The sequence below is a fragment of the Natator depressus genome, chromosome 13 (assembly GCF_965152275.1).
Source record: "Natator depressus isolate rNatDep1 chromosome 13, rNatDep2.hap1, whole genome shotgun sequence".
NCBI classification, from domain to species: Eukaryota; Metazoa; Chordata; order Testudines; family Cheloniidae; genus Natator; species Natator depressus.
The window spans coordinates 10,311,511-10,334,745 of NC_134246.1; the positions used below are offsets into that span (position 1 = coordinate 10,311,511).

The window sequence follows — 23,235 nt, forward strand, 5'->3', positions numbered from 1 at the left end:
TGCTAATAAAGACCTCTTATTGAGTGTAAGGTTTCTAAAAGTAAAATGGAACTGTTGAAACTGGTTGAAAATTCATTAAGATAAAGCAAAGAATTGCTTGAATACTAAAAATAATCTAGGCTTTAGGTGAAGTCTTAGGGCTTGATCTTATGCCCATTGACATCAAAAGGAGTTTTTTCCATTGACTTAATTGGGTGCATGGTTGGTCTCTTTGAACAAAACATAATACTTCTTGTAGTGCCCCACTCAAATTTTTAGAAATTCTAATGTACTTTCTTACTGACTAAAAATTAAACCATGCTTGTCAAATCAATTGTAAACTGTACTGGAAAACCCATTTTAGTCATCTGTATTTTTTTCTGACATTTTGCTCCTTTGTTGTACAGCTGATTATGTGAAGTTGCCAAAATGCCGGCTAGACGTGAGGTGCAGGTATGTATTTGTAAGGTAGGAAAACAGTGTTTACTGTATATTGGTTAGTTGTTGGTGTAAATTAATTAATTTACTATCTTTTCTAGTCCTTAGTCATAAGTAAAGATTTAAGTATTTAACTCTCATTAACTCCCAAATTCTACAGATTTTTAAAAAATATTTTGCTATAGGTTTATTATTTAACATTTGAGCAGAATTGTGTGCTTATTGATGTAGAAAAATATAGGAATACTAGGTCAAGAATTCTAGTTCCTTTCCCCAAGGATTTTACAATGTGACAAATTAGACAGTTTGGAAAATTGAAGTAAGAAAATCAGGTATTCATTGACATCTGAGATGTTGAAGGAAGCTTGCATCACTATATATTGTTCTTGTTCCTTTTCAAACGATAGCTTTTCGTCATAATAATAAAAAAGCTATGAAATGCTGGACAGACTACACAATCTCTGAGTGACCCTAGGAACGGGACAAAGCATACCAACCTATATTATTAGTAGAGCCCTGCATGGATACAAAATTTGTATGCGCATCGGATCCACGAAATATGATCCATGAATATAAAGCAGATATCTGCAGATTTGCAGGGCTTTAGATATAAAATTTGGATCCGCATCCATCCACGATCTGCAAAAATGGTCCGCGGATTTGGATATCTGTGGCTGTAAAGCAGATATCCAGCAATTTGCAGGGCTCTAATTATTAGGTAAACTAGAAAATTAAGAAAATACCACGGAAATAAGATATATTTCTTCCAAACCTTTTTTTTTAAAAAAGGACAGGTATACACTTTGAAATGAATAAGGTGCTGTAATGTTACTGTTTAAAAAAGAGATGAGGTGGGTGAGAGACAAGGTTTCCTGAGGAAGAGCTCTGTGTAGCTCAAAAGCACCCACCTTGTTTCTCTCACTAATAGAAGTTGGTCCAATAAAAGATTACCTCACTCTCCTTGTCTCTCTAATATCCTGGGACCAACACAGTTACAATAACATTGTATACAATGTTTTAAAAAGTTGTATTAATTTTGCAAACTTTTTGGGAATTTTATTTTCAGCTTGAAACAATTTTTTGTGAAATCACTATTTTAAATTCAGAACCATCATGTGTTTTGGCGTGTCATATATAACTGTACAGTAGACAGAATTTTGATGGTACTAAGTAAGTAATATTAAAGATAGAATGTCGTATTTATGCAGTCCAATGATTCTATAGGCCTGATCCTGCAGTAAGTACATGAGTAACTTTAGTCATGTGAGTAGTGAAGTGAATTCTATGTAGTTTTGGAATACTTGGAAAAATGCATTTTTCTTTACATGTTCAGCTTTCCTTTTAAACAATGGTATGGTAGAACTCAGTGAGATTACTCACAAGTCTAAAATTGCTCATGTGTTCTGGTGTTAGCAGGATTGGGCCCCATATTTGATATTAAAGATACTGCATAATTAGTTCTATGGCATAACGCTGAGAGGTAGCTTTTTAGCACTGTCCAAGTAGTTGAAGTGCTAACATTGTACTGTATGAATGTTACTAACAGTTAAGGCTAACTGTGTTTAACGCTTATAATTTTAGATGATATTTTCAAAGAATAACTGTAAGGAAGTAGGACAGTGTGGGTCCCGGTCTTGCTGCAATTGAAATCAGTGGAAGTTTGCTATTGACTTCAGTTGGACAAGGAGCAGGCCGTTGCTTATTTAAAAAATAATAATAATATTTTTTGCTTGATTTTAGTTGATGCCAGGCTAATAAGAAGTGACAATAACCAGTGTCTATCAACTGCTGTCTTTTTCTCTTCACTTAGACATCTGATCTTGCAAAGTGCTAGTGTTCTATAATGCACTTTTCCACATATTTTCAATATTGTCATATTTATATGGAAAAGCACCACATTGTTAGCTAAGGATCCTGAAGAGGAGTGTGTTGAAATTTTTTTGTATCAAACCTTGTTAAAGTAATATAAAATCTCAACATATAGTAATGTAGTTATTTTTTTGTTTTCTTTGGCAGTTGGAAAAATGCATAGATGATGCCACAAGAAAAAATAACTTCCAGTTATTAGAACAATTTCTGCAAACAGAAGACTGTGACATTATCTCTCATAAGTGCAGCAAACAGTTTTTCAACAAATTTGACAAACTTATATGTCGGGTAATTCGCTTTTTATTTCAAAAAGTTCCAGGCTATTATTGCTTGTGGAATATTGCAAAAAACATTATGTGGGATGGTCTGGATTACATCAGCAATTCACTTGAGAGCTGAAAAATAATAGAGACATCAAAACTCAGGGTTTGATAGGGTTCTTAAATTAGTATTTCCTTCAGAGAATGAAATATTCGTTATTAAATATCTACTATTATCTACTGCTCAGATTTCTGTTATTTCAATACACTGACCTTCGGTGCTTTGTCATTTTTCACATTTGGCTGGTAAAGTGTAACTTTTCTATCTGTACTAATTTTCTTAATACTCTTCCACCATCTCAATTTATCTAAGGGCACCTTCCTGTGCTCCTTGCCCACCCCAAGTTCCCACAGAGATCATTCTGTTCCCTTTTCACTTCCTTTCAACAAAGAACCATGGGTTAGATTTTCAAAAGTCCTCTGCCTTCATAGGTAGGACCATCTTCCAAAAGAGCTCAGCACCCAGAAGGTCTCACTGAGAATATACTTATTCATCTTATTCAATGGGAACTGCTTGGTGCGAAGTATTTTTGAATAATCTGCCCAATTATTTAGGTGCCTAAATGGGAGCTGTTGTTTGGTGAGTTCTTTTAAACATTTGGCCCCTTATACTCATGTGATCTCTGCCCACTAAAGGCTCAGTCATGCATTTCTTTTGCGTCCAAAACTCGGTGTGTATGTGCAAAGAGAGGTTGTTGAGAGCTTCTCCTCCATCATAATCCCTATACAGAGGCCAGCCACAATGAACGTTCTTGCACTCTTACTGGGCTAGTGCTTCTGTTTGCTCCAGCTTCTAGTCTACAGAGATATCTGAGGGGAATTTGGGACAGAGTGTGGTGCAGAAAGCAACACTTGGTTCACCTTTAAGGATGATGCAGTGTCTGCCCTCCTCTGAGCGCCAGGAGATATTGCATTTCCCTGACCTCCCTCAAGGGCAGTATGATTCCACATTGTTCCCAACACTTGACTGGCTTAATGCCACAATTTAACTCTGATTAATTACAACACTAGAGGTCTGCTGGTTCTAAGGCTACTAATTAATCTTTCAGGTAATTTATACAAAAGTTTTATGTTTGTCTGAGCCATTGAGAAGAAATTTCACAATTAGATTGTCTGTACGATCTGTATTGCTACAAGAATATAGCAGAGTTTTTAGCTGCAATGCTATGCTTGTATATAGCCAGCAACCTAGCAAAAAAAGTCTTGTTCATGCTACTAGTGTTTTTTCTTCAAAAAGATCTTCCTTTATGATCACAGTATACTTTTGGATATTTGAATCAATCACACTACGTTATATTACTTTTCCTCTGTAATGGTGACCTACTTCTTACTTGACCTTTCTAAAGCACCAAATAAATTCCATAGCAGTCATATCTTTTAGTGTTACATTCAGAGGAGTTTACAATGGCATTGCAGTGCTTACTTGTATGTATCACTTTAATATCGATACTCCGCATGTACAGTTATTCAGTAGTCCTGTGTTAGAAACACTAATTTTGAAAAAACACATTTCATTTTAATATATGTTAATTATACAAATTTAAACATAATTAAATGTGATTTAAACTTCTAATTGAGTTACAGGGTATTTAGAAGAATGTCAGGAGTCTATCTAACTAATTACAGAAAATACAATTTTTTTTAAGTGTCTTGAGGTGTTTTAACAATTATTGTGACAGGTTTTTTTTCTTTTTTAAACAAATGCATTTTTATTTTTGAAAGTTTTACTTGTTTACTTGTTCATCTTGAGATTGTTCATTTGTTCCTGAGGTAAGGTGATTCTCTCCCCAGGCAGAAAAAGTTTTTCATGTATACATAAATTAAGATTAGTTACCTCTAATTTTTCAAGAATAAACTTCAACATACTGCTTGAAAATATGCAATTTTGAATGAAAGCCTTAGATTTTATTTGGTTTTACTTTCTCTGACACTAAAATTAGATATCTCTAGTGACCTCCAGTGGTAAAGAGTTGTAATGAAAGCGTATAGATTACAACTTTCAGAGTAACAGCCGTGTTAGTCTGTATTCGCAAAAAAAAAAGGAGTACTTGTGGCACCTTAGAGACTATGCTCAAATAAATTGGTTAGTCTCTAAGGTGCCACAAGTACTCCTTTTCTTTTGGATTACAACTGAATCATTGACGCACCGCTCCAATATTTAACAGCAATTCTCTCTCTCTCTCTCCAACTGCTTGAAAGAGAAATATTATCCAAGCATATGTAATAATTTATGAGAACACAAAAACATTTATTTTGCTAAATGAAGTACAGATTGCTTTATATTGTACACTGAAGCTTCTATTGGTGTTTCAATTTTAGGAACTTGACAAACAAGAAGTCAAGAATGTTTCAACGTTGCTAAATTCTCTTCAGAAATATGGTAAAAATATCATCATACCAGGTGGAGACGGTTTTCCAGCAATGATAAAATATGGTCTTGTTGAAAAGATAAGTATAACAAAAATCATACGTATTGCACTATAAAACATATATAATGCTATGGGTAGTTTAATAAGCAAACATTTTTTTCAAGATTGTCAGAAATTTTGTTAATTCAGAAATAATTGAAGACCAGAATAACTGATTAATCAGTTCTAAATATTATACAACAAATTATATCTTGTAAAGAGATGCTGATACAGCACAGTGAGGTCTTCATAAATAATGTAAGGTGTAAAGAATTAAGATATTCTAGTAATTATTGTAATAACAATGATGATAGATATTTCATATGAGCTTTGTTCCTGGCTAAATTAGGAACCTTTTGTATTTTTGAAAAAGGAGAGAGAAAAGAAGTTCTGTTTTAGGTTTTCATAAAATACTGCATTAGTGCCAAAAGCTGGAATTTCCTGGTGCAGTGTGTTAATAAATTTTGCATTAGAGCTAGCAATAGGAGCCTCAGATCTAGCACCTTCAAGGGGTTAACATACAATTTCAGTTAATTACTACCAAATCAACCTGTACAATATGTGCACCAATCCATGACTCAAACCTGTATGTTCATACTGATACTATATAGACCACTTCCAACTTACATTCAGTATCTGTTTCACTGAATAGAATTAACAGTGGTAGCCTTAGAAAAATGTTTGCCGCTGGCTTGTTTCTCAGTTGCTTTCAGAAAAAATAGAAAAATGACAAGATGGGTGATAATTGCATGACACTCTTCACATCTATAGACAAATTTTCAGCCAGCCTTGTACCCTCTCCCACTTTTTTGTGTAAACAATAGCAGTCACAAAACTGAGCACATAGTTATTGTGAGTACAAATCATGCAGTAGGGTATGTAGTTACAGAAGTGATCACTCTGATGGGTAGAAATCAGCTGTATTTTCTTAAGTATATGTGCAAAATTGGAGGCTGCGGTTGTAATCTACTCAAAGAAATCTGGACACTTTTAAAAATAGAATAATCTGGAAATGTATACTACAAAATATTGCTAGTTTGCTTCATGTTTAATAATAAAAGTAATGTTTTTCCCTTTACATGGTTAGTTGGTTTGAAAAGGCAAAAGAAATTCTGATATTTAGAGGAAACGAAAAAAATGAAGCACTTACAAGTCTAATTGAAGATTTCTTCGATGTTTTGATGGTAAAATATTTCATAAACCATTTTATAAAATATTAAGCATGTATTTATAAAAACAGTGATTTAACAGCAAAAGACATTTTCAGACATTCTTTTCCTACTTAATTTTCTTTTTCACCTAATGTTGCACTGATGCAGTTTTTTACAAAAATAGATTAGAAGCTTATTTTGTTAAAAAATACTATACTTGCATTCAGACTTAATTATTCCATATGTACAGGAAATACTGCCTACTAATAAAAGACCTGACCATGCAAGTGCTTAGTGCACAAAATTTCCTACCTTATCCTATTAGTTTATCCAAAAAGTAGTAGCAGTGCATGTCTGTTAAGCCTCCGAGGCCCTGATCATGCAAACAGTTTACGTACGTGTTTAAATTTATGCAGAGAGACAAGGTAGATGAGGTAATATCTTTATTGGACCAACCTCTGTTGGTGAGCGAGACAAGCTATCAAGCTATACAGAGCTCTTCCTCTGGTCAGGGAAAGGTACTAGGAATGTCATAGCTAAATACAAGATCAAACAGATCGTTTAGCATAAGTAATTAGCGCACATTCAAGCTGTGACACTGAGTACCTTTTCCCAGACCTAAAGAAAAGCTCTTTGTAGCTCAAAAGCTTGTGTCTCACCAACAGAAGTTGGTTCAATAAAAGATATTACCTTATGCATCTTGTCTCTAATTTCGTAGGACTGACACAGCTACATCACTCCATATAACTTTATGCAGTAATTGGCACTAATGTTCATAAAATTAAGTGTGTGCATAAATGTTTGCACCATTAAGGATTTAATTATTGACGTGTATATTCTATACTGGAATTGGCAAAGGTTCAGAAATCATGCAGTAGGGTACGCAGTTACAGAAGTCATCACTTTGATGGGTAGACATCAGCAGTAGGATAGGTTCAGAAAAGGGCAACAAAAATGATTAGGGTTATGGGACAACTTCCATATGAGGAGAGATTAATAAGACTGGGACGTTTCAGCTTGGAAAAGAGACAACTAAGGGGGGATACAATAGAGGTCTGTAAAATCATGACTGGTGTGGAGAAAATAAATAAGGAAATGTTATTTACTCCTCATAATACAGGAACTAGGGGTCACCAAATGAAATTAATAGGCAGCAGATATAAAATAAACAAAAGAAAGTATTTCTTCACACAACACACAGTCAACCCGTGGAACTCTGCCAGAGGATGTTGTGAAGGCCAAGACTATAACAGGGTTCAAAAAAGAACTAGATAAATTTGTGGAGGATAGGTCCACCTATGGCTGTTAGCCAGGATGGACAGGGATGGTGTACCTAGCCTCTGTGTGCCAGAAGCTGGGAATGGGTGACAGGGGATGGATCACTTGATGATTACCTGTTCTGTTCATTCCCTATGAAGCGCCCGGCTTTGGCCGCTGTCGGAAGACAGGATACCGGCTAGATGGACCTTTGGTCTGACCCAGTATGGTCGTTCTTATGACAGATATATTAAAATAATATACATGTTTTAGTTGTGAGAGAGAACTGTAAAATCTGAACATTGACCAAATATTTTTAGGTATATGGACACAAAGTAAATTATTCTGCATCTTAATATGTAAAGTGTTTAAAATGTATTCATATTCTCATTTTATTATAGCTTGTACATGATACCAACAGCGAAGGTATGTACAAAAATCAGTATTTAAGTTACTATTAGTTTGCTAATCCTATCCACTTTTTGATTGATCACTAATGAAATAGCTTCTTTATATTACTGGCAAAGGATCTGATCTAGTCAAAATCAATGACCTTTGGAACCATGTGTATTCTGGAAAGTCTTGGATATTTGATCTACTATGGAAACCCCCAAACAAACAAGCATTTGTGGAGCTACCTAGAAACATAAGAGCTCAAACAAATAAGCTTTTAAGTCCTTGAGAAATTAAAGCTCCTCACTTGCAGATGCCAGTGTGAAGCTAGCAGAAAGTGTTCCCACAGTATGTTGAAGCACTTCTCCTATGTGGTCATGACTGAACTATGTGCATACAGAATTGTGTTTTGCCAAAGAAGTGTGACATTTGTTAAATTGCTGTAGCAACTAATAAGCACTTTCTTTTTCAAGTATGTGTCCATGAGGATCTCACACTATATGGGCAAAGTCATAATCTTTCAAATAAGTGTCCATTGGGCCACACAAGTCCTCGTGCCCCCCACCCAAGATCATGGCAGAGTGGCTGCAACTGTTTTTGTTTCCTCTTACTGCCCATGGCAGTGAAAGGGAACTACTGGTGTGTGCCTGCTACCCCTTTAGAAGATTTCTCTTCTACCAGTAGTTATCTACTTACAGTTAAGTTTCCCTAAATACTTCTCCTTTATTGTTTTGTTTTTCTGATTCAGATGAAAAAAACAAAACAACCCCAGTCCTCCACCCCCAGATTTTCTAAATTTCTCCTGTCTGTTCAAAGGCAGATCCCATCAGGAGCGTTGCTGCAGATCCCATGCTGCAGCCTTGAACTATGTCCGTCGTCATTCACTCAGCTGGGCCTCATAGCTAACTATAAAAAATCATCTCTCATTCCCTCACAGACAATAGAATTCATGGGAGCTGTTATGCAACTCCAAACTGGCAAAGTCATATGTTTCTGAAGACAGATTTATCTCTTTAGTTGATAATCACCAGTATCAAATTGAATCCAGCAACTATAGTACGGAACTATCTCAGACTTTAGGTCACCTGTCGGTCTGTACTTGATGTTGCTTGCCAGGCTTTACCATCATCTATTACAAGCTTGGCTAAGATTGGGGTATTGCCCTATGAGACATCAAATGTGCATGCAGATTGTTGTTTTATCACACAGTCTGTCATCTCTGAACTGAAGACCTCTCTCTGACCTCCAGACATTTCAGAGAGGGGTCTTTCTCCTACAAAGACACTGATCATGGATGCATTGGGGACAGGTTGGGACATGCATCTTGCCACTTCTAAATACCAGGAACTTGTTCTCAAAAGGATATGACTCTTCACATACATGTTCTGAAGTTAAGAGTAATCAGAGTAGCTTGCATGGCATTCTATCCTGTCCTGTGGAATTCCACAATGCAGATTCTCATGGACAACACATCTGCAGACTATTCTGTAAGCAAGCAAGGAGGTGCTGCTCATCACCTCTGTGTCAACAGGTTATCAGATTATGGATATGATGTCAATAACATGGGATACCCTCAAGAACTCTTCATCTCCCAGGAGTCAACAACAATTTAGGAGTCTTTCTTAATAGACAATCCATGACCAACTGCAAAGGATAGCTGAAGAGCTCCATCATCAAGCCAATATTTCACCAGTGAGGCCATTCAATAATAATCCGGTTTGGTAGCAGTGACAATGTAGAATGTCCAGCCTTTCGTTCTAGGGCAAGCATGAGCCCTTGAACAAAAGAACCTTCCTCATACCATGAGATCAAGGTCTCATGTATACCTTTCCAATCCCCTTGATTCCCAGAGTGGTGTACAAGATCAGGCAGGATGTAATTATACTAATCCTGATGTCTCCATGTTGTCTGAGACCATGCTAGTTATTTTCTCCACATGTCTATTCAGCCTCCTATACCACTTCCAGTACAAAAGATCCTACTGCAAAGTAGGACGCTTTCCACAAGGAAAACTTATTCCTGTAAATGGAAAAGATATTTAATCTGGACAGCTCAATACAATCTTGACATGGTGAAGGCCCTTACTTCAAAGACCCTGGACTCTATTCTGCATTTAAAATATTCTGGGTTGTGGTAACTCTGCCATTTATGCCCACGGGTCAAGGTAATGCATAGTGCAGGCCTGACCCACTACTATTTAAAAGGTTCTGAGCTCATGTTTGTGGGGCACGTGCCTATCTAGAGTTGAATCCACACAGATGACATCTCAAAGAACCTCATCTATAAGGTAAGCAGCCACTCTTTTTGCATTTTAACTGCAATATATGGAATTTAGGATGTCGGTACACTAAATATCAGCGGTCTTGTGTGACTTTGGAAAGGAATGATTAATATGGATTGTTTCATTTGTAAATAGAAACATTTTTATTGGATATATAATAATGCTAGACTTGTGAATATTGTTGAAAAACTAATGTGTGCAAAACATCTCAGTTCATGGATAAACTGCTTTTTAACTTTTTTTTCTTAATTGATTAGGTAAAATACAAACATTAGAAAGCTTTATACTGAGAATATGTACCCTTGTTGCTGATGTAAGAATCAATATTTATATTCAGCAAGAGGTAAAAAAAATTTAACCAACATTTTTATTAGTAGGCATTTAACAGAAGGTTGTGAATTTCCTTAGTAATTTAGCTGGACATATACTGTGAAAAGGGGAAGAACAAAATATTTGTAGAAACATTTAATGATCCTGCCATCTCTCTAAGAATGTACGAACGTTTACTTGCCTAGACTAAAATTTCCATTTTAGGTGATAAAGTACAAAGTATATGCTATTTGTTATACAAATACTATAGTGATAAGCATATACAAGCATATAAAATAATATGCTATATTGAAATTGCCAGAAGTATCTTTTTTTAAAGTCTGTTAATGAAAAACGGTTAATAAATTGTGTCTGTAGTATACAGTATTATACATAGTATGCGTTCATGTCAATAAAATATCTTGGGTGAATCGTGCCCCTATTGAAATCAATGGGAGTTTTCCCATTGAATTTAATAGGGCCAGGATTTCATTCCTTGGGTATGAAACTATTATAAAATCATTACCTTTTATAGAAAGACACTCTTCATTAAGGACTAAATTTTCAAAAGTCCAGCCTTTTTTATGGATTCAAATTGCCCGCATTTGTTGCATCTATAAAAATTGCAGGTAATTTTTGCTCCAGCAATGAATTGTAGGCACCCTGATTTACATCAACAGGTCAGGATGTTGGCCTTTTAAGTACTTCTATTAGTGTCCGTGTTAATGTAATTAATTGAAGTCCAGTTGTGTTACTTTGAATTTACACTAGTGTAACTAAGATCAGCACCTGTCACTCTTTTATTTTGCGTTGTGTCACAACTTTAGTTATTTAAACATGTTCTTTTCTACTTAATATGTTGTAAACCTACATCACTGTAAGCCCACAATGTAATGAGAGAATAATTTAAAAACCTATTAAAAAAGTTTAATAGTGTGTTTCTTTGTAAACATATTCTTTTTTCCCCCATCTTTAGGCTGTAAGAAAACTTAATTCAATGCTTGATACCATGCCTCGAGAAGCCAGAAAAAAAATTATTTCCACGAAGGAAATGTTGCTTGTCATGTAATTAATTAATCTTTAATATACTTTTTGACATGAATATATTGTTTACATAGTTGTGAAGAAAACTTTTTACACCTGACTATTTCATTGGAGCCATTTATAACTGTACAAATATAGGCTCTATTCAATCCATGATTGCCTTTATCACTACGTAGCAGATGGAGATTGCACTTTAGTCTATGCAGGTAATCCTTCCTTGGATGCTCAAATCTGCCCTTCTGTCAGTCATAGTTAGGGTCCACCTCACCTGATTGTCCTAAAATAATTGGTTCTTGGGAATCACTTGGGAATCTTTACGAATGCACTGATTGGAGGGTAGATTGTTCATCCAGGGAAATGTCTTGAAAGGTCTGCATAGCCAAAAGAGAAATCTCCAGGCTGACAGGTCAGAAACAGAAGTGGAACTGTCATCCTTGAAGAAAGATGCATGGAGTTGGTGGAAAAAATATTGTGATTTCAGAGGAGTGGAATGAGGAAGAGAGAAGGAAGTTACTAGCACCTTTTTCATATGAGAAGACCCTCTCCATGGGGAGGGATGGTACTACTATATTGGGTCACCCCCACCCCCCACTTTCCCCAAGTAGATTTGAAATGAATTGCCTTTCATTTCTTCCTTCAACTACAGGTTTTCTTCTTGTTTCTGTTTTTTAAAAAACCTCCAGCATGTGGGACTTCTCCCAGTTTCCTCTGGTGGACATGGGGTTGGAAATTTACAGTGGCTCTAAAGTTTTTTTTGCAGAGCCCCAGCAGCATGGCAGAGGAAGAGGTTTGGATTGAAAATCTAAATCTTCTGTACAATCCAGGTTCTCAAACAGAACAGGGAGTAACACCATGTGTGGAGTGGGAAGGGGGAGGCATGGAGAGTTCTACAGTTCTTCACCACCACCACCACCACCATCCCCAAAGACTTAGAACAAAACAGGTGCATCTACAGGTCTTTCACACACAGTTAAGGATGCTCACTAAACATTTGGCCAGTAAATTCCTATATTTTAAAATTACTAATTTATCCTGAGCCAAAAACACTGCTGTTTCATAGAATATATATTGGCCCCATTGAAGTCAATAGCAAAACTACCAATAAGTTCAGTGGGACCAGGATTTCACTCCATATTTTGAAAGTTAAACTCTCTGATGCCAATATAAGCTTTTCTTATGTACTTTTACATTGCCATTTTATTTGGGTCAAACTGAATCTTTTACATTGTTTATTTCACAGGAATGATATGGGAAAGAGAATTTTAGATGCTGGAGGTAAGCACAGAACCTCACTTAAAAAGTTCATTATTAAACTGTTTAATTAATTATTTTGATGTTATATACCCATTAAAAAGCCTGGCAATAAAAAAAGACAAGACTAGTAGTATTCAGTCATCTGAAAAATGTATTTTTCAGAATGGCAGTTTAAAATGGCACATATGCAATATTAATATACATTTAGAAATTTTAAAGCATTTGGAGTATTTTAGGAATATATGTAATGCTCCATCAGTCCCTCCTGGCCTTCTCCACCATAGAAGTTCCAAAATGAATTGATATAGTGTGGACCTTTGAGGACCATTATCTGCCAGCACAGGTTAGAGCAGCCTTGAGAGTTAGTTTGTCTCCCAACAACTTCTGGTGGACAGTAAGCTGGTATACAGCCACCTATGACGTTCTCACCTTCCATGTGTGTTGAGTGCTGTTCTGGTGCACCTGGGGATCTAGCCTGTAATACTTATTTTTGAATCGTAGTTTCTTTAACAGCTTTATAGCCGTTTTTTGTAGGACATCACTGCATTATATGGTGGCATTTTATTTAATATCAATGTAAGAACATCTAAAGTGTACTTTAGTTTCTTTTTAAGTTGAAATAGCTTTGATTTTTTTATATAAGACCTTATGTTCAACAATATTAGTATCTGTTTCCCACATATAAACTTTTAAGCTTGGCATTCTGTTTAATAGTACTGTTCCTGTAAAATGTATTATAGACTATGACTTGCAAGTAGCCATTACTGAAGCTTTATGCAGAATGACATCAGAAAAACAAAGAGGAGAACTGGCATGCCAGTGGTTTTCTATGGAGTTTGTGACCAATGCATTTAAAGGAATTAAGGACTCTGAGTTTGAAACAGTAAGTCAAAAAAAAGCACTAATTATTTTCAGAGAGAGAGAATGTTGCATTACTTAAAGGTGCTCTGCTTCTTAATAGGACTGCAGAAAATTTCTTAACCAGGTGAACGGAATGCTTGGAGACAAAAGAAGGTAAATGAGTATTGCTAAAGGAAAGAAGTTTTCTGTTTGGAATCGAATGACTATTCAGAAAGAAAAAGTCTGAACCTCCCTCCCCCCTCTTTTTTTTCAATGAATTCTGAGCTATAATAATATTAGCAGAAGAACAGGATGCTACTCTGTTGCAAAAACAGCCAAAGTGCCATGCACAACTATAACATTTTAGAGTCAATAAACAGCAAATATAATGAGAAATGCTGAGGGGTTTGGTATATGTTCTTTTATATATGTGTTATCTTTTATAACTAGATGCTGGGTTTATAAAATTCCCAAGTTTCAGAGTAACAGCCGTGTTAGTCTGTATTCGCAAAAAGAAAAGGAGGACTTGTGGCACCTTAGAGACTAACCAATTTATTTGAGCATGAGCTTTCGTGAGCTACAGCTCACTTCATTGGATGCATACTGTGGAAATTGCAGAAGACATTATATACACAGACACCATGAAACAATACCTCCTCCCACCCCACTCTCCTGCTGGTAATAGCTTATCTAAAGTGATCATCAAGTTGGGCCATTTCCAGCACAAATCCAGGTTTTCTCACCCTCCGCCCCCCCACAGACAAACTCACTCTCTTGCTGGTAATAGCCCATCCAAAGTGACCACTCTCTTCACAATGTGTATGATAATCAAGGTGGGCCATTTCCTGCAGAAATCCAGGTTCTCTCACCCCCTCACCCCCCTCCAAAAACCACACACACAAACTCACTCTCCTGCTGGTAATAGCCTATCCAAAGTGACCACTCTCCCTACAATGTGCATGATAATCAAGGTGGGCCATTTCCAGCACAAATCCAGGTTTTCTAACCCCCCCCCCTACACACACACACAAACTCACTCTCCTGCTGGCAATAGCTCATCCAAACTGACCACTCTCCCCACAATGTGCATGACAATCAAGGTGGGCCACTTCCAGCATAAATCCAAGTTTAACCAGAACGTCTGGGGGCGGGGGTAGGAAAAAACAAGGGGAAATAGGCTACCTTGCATATGCATATGCAAGGTAGCCTATTTCCCCTTGTTTTTTCCTACCCCCCCCCTCCCCCAGACGTTCTGGTTAAACTTGGATTTATGCTGGAAGTGGCCCACCTTGATTGTCATGCACATTGTGAAGAGAGTGGTCACTTTGGATGGGCTATTACCAGCAAGAGAGTGAGTTTGTCTGGGGGGGGGCGGAGGGTGAGAAAACCTGGATTTGTGCTGGAAATGGCCCAACTTGATGATCACTTTAGATAAGCTATTACCAGCAGGAGAGTGGGGTGGGAGGAGGTATTGTTTCATGGTGCCTGTGTATATAATGTCTTCTGCAATTTCCACAGTATGCATCCAATGAAGTGAGCTGTAGCTCACGAAAGCTCATGCTCAAATAAATTGGTTAGTCTCTAAGGTGCCACAAGTCCTCCTTTTCTTTTTGTAAAATTCCCAAGTGTGTGTTTAAAAAAAGATAACTTAAAGTTAGGATTGTTAGGGAATAACTATTACAAGAAATACATGCAAAGAGTATTACCGTTTTTAAAAATAACTAAGAAATAAGAAACAGAAGTGTTCAGTTCTCTCTCTTTGGCGCAAGATGAATGGAAACAAGGTCATACATGCATTGTCTGCAATCACATACTTTATGTCTCTATTGCAAGATCCTTAGACTTTCTAGTCCTGGAAGAAGGTGGCTCTCTTAAGTACTGTGGGTCAGATTATCATTGATTCCAATAGACTTACACCAATTTACATCAGCTGAGAATATGGCTATATATCACTTATCCCATGATTCCTTTTATTTAGGCTATCTTTAGACTGAGATAATGCACTAGTCCAGGATGATACCTGTTGGAGAGGTCGGACCTAGCAGAGGTGAAGAAATATATATATGTTGAGGGTACTCCACATGTCATTTTAGTCTTATGAGTTGGCAGGATAGTTCAGTGGTTATGTGATATGCACTCACATCAAGGGTCTATTCAGTTCTTATTTTAAAATTATTGCAGCCCAATTCTGTTTTCGCTTAAATTGTGAGGGTGCATTGTGGAAAACTGGAAAGTAGTTATATTTTTATAACTATCATATGCCCTTCAGTGTATCTGTGTCATAGTATCCTGCCTGAATGCATAGTTAGATGAAAGGAGTTGTTAAGGAAACCAGGCAGGAAAGATAAAACAATGGCCTCAGTGAGGAGCTGCTTCTCAAATGCAATAGCCAGATTTATAGCCGTGAAGAGGGACTCTTCCGATCCGATTCTGGCAACTGGGCTGTTTGCCAAGGCAAAGACCCTGGAAGATCAAAAGACCTGACCACTTGAAAAGGTCCCACTGCAAGGGTTGGGGGAGTGGTCAGCATGCCATGAAGTTGACACAGAGAGTTTATTCTGCAGACTGGCAGAGACCGATTGCGAGCCAGGGTCATAGAACCTTAAAAATGTAGGGCTGGAAGGGACCTCAAGAGGTCATCTAGTCCACCTCCCTCCTTCCCCAAACAGAAAGCAGGCTTCAATCTGATCTCCAAGAGAATGGGAGACACCAAAGCTAAGTCATGTCTGCCTAGGGGCTCAAGGGGAATGGCAAGCATGGATAAGACAATGTATATAGGTCTTTTTGTTCATAGAATCATAGAATATCAGGGTTGGAAGGGACCTCAGGAAGTCATCTAGTCCAACCCCCTGCTCAAAGCAGGACCATTTGTTATTTTAGTCCTCTTCTCTAAGCATTGTGTACCTTTTGGCAAAATAAATCATACTTTGTTTTGGAGAAGCTGCTTCTGTGTCACTACATAGTGTTGTTATCCAGAGGCTGCCAGAGGAAAACCCTTCCAGATGCCAAGCCCACTGGGCCAGCTAAGTAATATGGTTAGCAACCAGGGGCAGGATGTAACCCAAAGACAACGTCAGAGAGTGGTTGGGCCATGGGGCCCCATCCCAAAGAGAAGTGGAGGCACTAGAGATGCATTTGGGGGAGAGGGAAAGAAAGGATCTCCGCAACAGCAGCCAACCCAGAGACTGTGACATGCATACATGTAATTTTTTTACTTTTTAGAGGGCAAGTTTTGGATAGTCCACCTTCCTTGACTGTCGCACTGATTGCTTTCAACTCTTTTTCTCTGAAGTAGAATTTTTTGGCAGCGGGAAGGGGAACTAACCCATTATTTTTATGTTGTTCTAGTCTAGGTATAAAGTAATGTACATAATTTTGCAAAAAGATTTACTAAGTATTTTTCTTATAGGGTTTTTACATATCCTTGTTTGTCAGCAATCCTTGATAAACATGAGGTAAATTACAACTTTATTGTGAATTGTATAGATTTTCCCTTAATACATCTAATGTATAGTTCTGTCTGTAAGTAGAGAACAATTGGAATACACAGAGAGTAAAACAAAGATTATTTTAAAGTGCTGTACAGACATCTTGTATGTATTTAAGGTTTGTTTAAATTGTTTAAATTACCTACTTTTGTGTTATAATATATTATTTTGGGAACCTCCTGTTCCTTCTAAGTTAATTTTTTAATATTTTAGCTACAGATACCTTTGGATGAAAATCTTGAAGAATTTTGGATTGATTTTAATGTTGGTAGCCGAAGTATATCCTTCTATGTTGCAGCAGATGATGAAGTAAGCTCACTTTCCCTGATCATATGGAAAAAAATTTTTTTTTTTCCAAACAAAACAATTAGCCCGGAAAGGGACATTCTCAGCACTACTGTGAAATTGGAGAGTGTATTGCAAACCAGTACAGTTCATTTTAAAATAAGTGCTAAGTGGAAATACATAGATGGTATCTCGCTTATTCTTAAAACATAAATATTAAGAGAAAATGGATTGCAAGTACCAATTTACAGCATTATTCCATGAGGTTTTTACCGACTTGGAAATTGTGTCCCACATTTTGTAATATGTTTATACACACAATTTCCTGTGCAGTTCTATGCCTAAGTTGTTTGACAATCTGTTTTATGTGTCCTCCTTCAGATAGGCAGTGGCATTACTGATCGATCAGCCATAACACATCAGTTCAACTTCAGTTGGGATTCTTTCATTTGCTAAATCCCTTACATGTTTTTTCACATTAGATGTGTACAACTTCAGCATAGTAAAAATTACAGGCTGTTAAAACTAAGAATTTCCCTCTGAATCTAATTTGCAGCTGTTCATTGCTTAGTGGGTCTGCATCAGATGTTCTGATTTCATCTTTGGAAATGTCACTCACACCAAAGGAGTCAGAGTGGGCACTTCTGCTCTTCAAGTTCTGATCCACAGGGTTCCTAACATTCAAATGAAAGTCAGCATATCCTGGAGATAATAAATTAGCAACCATATTCTTTCATTGATGGCTTTAATCCTCTCACCTATTGCTTTAGGTATACAAGAAGCCCTTTATATGATGGAAAACTCAAATTGCTGCTTAAGTTAGTGTTTTCATCAGAAGTCATTTTTTATATTATGGGGCTTCTGAATTTAGGAAGTTCAAGATTTTCTCTAGGTGAATAGGCATATGACCAGTACACTCAGTTATTCTTCTTTTTTCCTTGAAAAAAGGTGAATGACAATCTAACTTTATTTCAAAAGAAAGAAAACGTGGATAAATCTACTGATAGTAGGAGTTGAATTTATCTTTGATTTACTCCTATTTCAAAATAGCAATTTATTTTTTATCCACCTTCCTTCTAAACTGTATAACTGCCCAAAAGCACCATAGTGGTCTGACCCTAAAGTTGACCCAGTAATTGCAACTTCTTCCCACGAACCAAGTCATCTCTGCATTTGGTATGGCAATATGTTTAGCACCTCTTGATGGAAGTATGATAGGACTTTCAACATAGATTTTAATTTCTCTGTTTAAGCTGCCAGTTTTTATTTTTCTGAACTGAGATGGTCCTGATCAAATCTCACATGGTATGTCTACGATGCAATTAGGCAGCCGTAGCTGGCCAATGCCAGCTGACTCGGGCTTGCAGGGCTCTGGCTGCAAGGCTGTTTCATTGCAGCATAAACTTCTGGGCTCAGTCTGGAGCCTGGGCTCTAGGACCCTGTGAGGTGGGAGGGTACCAGATCCCGGGCCTGGGCTGGCACCCAAGCTCTGGGACCCTCACACCTCACAAGGTGCTGAAGCCTGGGCTCTTGCCTGAGCCTGGAAGTCGATACTGCCCAAGTCCCGGGAGCCTGAGTCAGCTGGCATTGGCCAGCTGCAGGTTTTTCATTGCAGTGTAAACATACCCACTGTCTTTGCAACATGCCTCTTTTTTCTGACAATTCCACATAGGGTTCATGCAGTTTGTCATATGATGGTGAATGTGTCCAGAAAAGTGTTTTGTTCAGACCTTCCTTGAAATACTAGTTTTATTTATTTGCCTATTTAAAGTGATCATCTGTCTGGGAAAGATACAGCTGAAGTATTAAGATATATGTCGTTGGACAAGCGATCTGTTCTTCATTTGCAAGATAAAGATGTTGTTCCTCATAAGATTACCCCTAATTTCCAGAGTAATAGGATTGCGCTCAAATCCTTAGTTTCCATGCGCTTCACGAATTTTGTCATTCACTTCTTCTGCACATCTGCAGTACTCCAAGTAGGACCCCGGGGGTGGGCACTTTAGCTTTATTGATGAGGCATAGGCTGAGATTAATATTGACAGATGAGTGATCTTTAAGGAATACTGCATGCATTTTGATTCACTTAGCATACTTCTACTTTGTTCTTATGCACAGATGGAGGAGAGTGCTTTCTACACTGTATGGCATTCTTTTCATATTAGACAGATGTTTCCATTTTATTGCAAGAATTTGTAAAATGTTGGCAGGTCACATATATTTGTATTAGAATTTTTGGAAAATGTGGGAATCCTTCATTGCTAGGAGGACTGAGTATTGTGTTTCAGAGGCATACCATGCTGAAGAGAGAAGCTATTTTCCACAAGTAGGGCTATGATGGCTTCCTGGACAGAAAAGGGAGAGCCCATCCTAAGAGTACTTTTTAGAATTCCGTTTGTTCATTTATTCTCTGTTAGAGGTTAGCTATTCTGTTTCAGCAGCCACTAGATGTTACTGTTGAGACTTTGAACTCTCCTGAACTTATTCTTTTATTGTCCTTTGCCCCATACTATCTCACACTGTTGCCAGATATCATAAGTTTTTGTACTGGTGAGTCTGAGAGTTCAGATGTGAGAAATACCTTTCCTTTTATAGAATTTTAGTTTCTGCATTTCAGCTCCTTCATTCAGAATACATTCTTTACATCCATTCCAGTTTGTTCTGAATTGATGGATTTGAAATATCAATAAAAAATTTTATGTCACAAATGTCTTGATGGTTCAGGATATTATTGTTAAAGAATAATTGTAATAATGCGTATTTACATTTAATTGATTTATCATTTAATATGAGTTTTTATTTTCAAAACATCTTGTTTTTCGTTTGAGGATCAACAATGGGAAACAGTCAGCATACCTGAAGAAGAGGTAGAAAAGTACAGTCTTGAAGGTACTGACACACATGAATGTATTCTTTTACTCCTAAATTATTCTGTCTACCTAACTGTAAATTAATTTGGTATTCTGAGTTACTTTGGATGAAATCCTAAAGTCCTTACTCAGTTCTTAAATGAGAATAATTCTCATTGCTTTCAAGAACTTCAAACCTATGCATTTATATGGATTTGTTGTTAGTTGCGCAGTTGCTCTGCAAAATGCATGCTTAATTTCCTTGTGCAGTTACCACAGCTGCATACATATTTTGGGTGACTGTTCACAAGTGGCTAATTATGATTTCTTTGCATCTACCTGATTTGCATAATTAATTATATTTGGACATGCACATTAAATATACAGTTTTGACTTATTTTAAAATGTTATAAATTATTTATAAGCATATATTAAGGAAAAGCCCACAGCATGAAAGAGTGATGCATTATAAGTTATAAAACTCTTCGAATCCTGATTTATCAAATTATTGCAAAATTTTGGAAAATATAATGGTATTGCAAGGATTTTATTGGGAGAATAAAATTAACTTGTTCTGCTATTATAATTATTGTGACAGGGAATATAAATATTATTGGGCTTGATTTCTTCAGTGCCTTTTAGTCACGTAAACCTTTACAAAATGGGTGCAAAATGCTATCAGATTGGAAATCTGTACTCATGTACAACACTGTCAGTATTTTACACCCACTTGTCATTTTACCCAGGTGTTACCAACTACACAAACTGCAAGGCAGTGAAGAATCTGGCCCGTTTTCCAGAAAATTATAAAAAATGTAAAGAATTAAACCATACTTTCTACAGTACTTATTAATTAGCCTGAAAACACAGTAAATATCTTTGAAAGTACTTTATTTTTTAGAAAAATAACTATTTTTCATACAGTTGAACTTTGAATTGTTTCATTTAAATATAATCCAATTTAGTTTTGATTAGCGAGCAGCAGGTAGGCAAATTGATAACTCTAGAATTCAACTGAGTTTCATGTTCTTTCAAGTGCTAAACAAGAAGTGTTTGAAGACTAATGAATGCTTCATCTTTGTGCAGAAAAAGAGTCAAAGAAGTTACTAACAATAATTCTAAAAAATCCAGTAACTGTGGGTAATCAAGAAGGGGAGCAAATGTTCCTATATTTTGATCCTGTCTTGAAAATCATGGAAGTGGTCCGAAAAGTTTATGGTGCAAATAAATGTAAGGTAAGACTTAAATTTTCTTCCTTTTTCAGCATTTTATGTCCAACTGAAAAAAAAAATGATTTCACTGTGGATCTGTTATTTTAAGATGGTTTCTTTATTGATACTTGTTATGTATTGAGATGCTTACTAACGTTTTCACAATAGATGCTCCAGCATTTCTATTATAAGCTTTTCTGTTAAGGGTTAACAGCTTTTAAAATATACTGCAATTGAATTTAGTGGGCTATTTATAATTGGTGTTTAATTGGACATGATAGAGGTTGAGACGAAGATTTATAGTATTATGTGTCTGAAAAAATGTATGTGCAATTATTGGATGCACGCAAAGGCAGTGAATGCATGCACATGGACATTTAACTGTGTATTTGCCATGTATTTACCACTGTTATGAGCACAACCCCAGTAATTGTGCATGCAAACTAGCAACTCGGTAAATAAATGTGTGTGGTTTTTGAACAGGGAGGGACCTTTTTCCATTCTATTAATCTGGGCCTGAATTAATGTTAAACCAAAGAATTAGTTTAAGTCAGTATGTAACAGGGCCACCTCCTGTCTAACTTGCCTAATTGGCTTCATAGACTGTACAGACTATTTAAATACAAACAAGAATTTGGAATCCCTGTGGTGAAAATGTTTTGTCCATTTTTGTTTTATTCTTTCTTAGATAAGAAAAGGCCTTTCTAAAGATTCCAGAGATTCCTTCTGAATTTCATTCTCATTCTTTTCATTGTCATGTATTTCAGTGTACCACATTTCTTACAAGTGAATGTGGACCAACAACCTTGCCATACAAATCATGGACCATATTGTCCCATCCTTCTCTGCAGATGGAGGGAACGAAAGCAGTCAAATCCTGGTGGGGGGAGCCTCAGTAGGAAACACTGCTGCTTTGGTGGCTCCCTCTCAACCTTGCAAAAGTCTCTCTGTAGGATTTGGGTTCCTTGAGTTGGGAAAGAGAAAGAATGGTACGACAGATGTTGCCTACATCACCTCTCCCATAAAGTAGGGGGTTTCTGGGAACATAATAGTGCATTCTTTAGTAGGACATTAATAAACCTCACCCGCCTCCATGATGTGGAACATCCCATAAGGGGAATTCTAGTACCAGTGGCTTCCAGAGGAATCACTGACTGCACTACGGCAGGAGAATTTGCTCCCAGGAAGCCAGAAGTTTCTGTGACCCAGAGCCATTGTGGGACTCCACATAGATGACCATGTGCCTCTGGATATCCTAAGATTTGCTGATTTGAAGAACTTAACTCCCTGTTACTTGTGTGGATTATCAAACTGCTCTTCCCTAAACTCCATCTTATGGAAGAATTCATAATAAACTCATCTGGTGCAAAGTTGAAATATTTTCCCCTATGTGGGAGTAACCTGAGTTGAGGACTATATAACCCTATGAACTTAATGTTTTATTTGTGATTCATATAGAAAAAGATGAGAAAGATTAGAAGATAGAACAAATGTATATTTTACATTAATTATTTGTGTTTTGTAGGGATTTACCAAGAAGCAAGCCACATCAGTTGCCAAAACATCAGTTCATATAATTTTTGATGAAAGTGGATCACAGGTACGTTACACAGTTCTGATTGGAAAATTATTTTAATCATGGGGATTTTCAGCCCCAAATCATGTGTCTTTTCAGGGGCCTTACACAGTTGAGAGAGGAGACAGGCTGTCATAAATGATGCATTTTGTTAGATGGATTTCTCTATTGGTTGTAGTCGTCATGATCAAACCTAAAGACATTTAACATGGTATTTCTCTTATGTTGATGTTCTCCAATAGCCAGCAATTCTCTTGCTTATGAGCCAGTTTGGTTGTTATAA

General features: G+C 36.8%; 1 protein-coding gene across 1 annotated transcript in view; it reads left to right on the plus strand.

Annotated features, from left to right (window-relative positions):
* The first annotated feature begins 408 nt into the window (after positions 1 to 408).
* The window catches only part of SYCP2 (synaptonemal complex protein 2), a 68,345-nt gene continuing 45,518 nt past the window's right edge, over positions 409 to 23,235 (plus strand). The window contains 15 exon segments of the mRNA XM_074969569.1: positions 409 to 432; positions 2,434 to 2,574; positions 4,926 to 5,054; positions 6,094 to 6,198; positions 7,824 to 7,848; positions 10,354 to 10,439; positions 11,382 to 11,470; positions 12,690 to 12,724; positions 13,444 to 13,586; positions 13,665 to 13,717; positions 16,953 to 16,998; positions 17,245 to 17,340; positions 20,145 to 20,205; positions 21,252 to 21,400; positions 22,902 to 22,976. Coding sequence (XP_074825670.1) covers positions 409 to 432; positions 2,434 to 2,574; positions 4,926 to 5,054; positions 6,094 to 6,198; positions 7,824 to 7,848; positions 10,354 to 10,439; positions 11,382 to 11,470; positions 12,690 to 12,724; positions 13,444 to 13,586; positions 13,665 to 13,717; positions 16,953 to 16,998; positions 17,245 to 17,340; positions 20,145 to 20,205; positions 21,252 to 21,400; positions 22,902 to 22,976 — 1,257 coding nt within the window.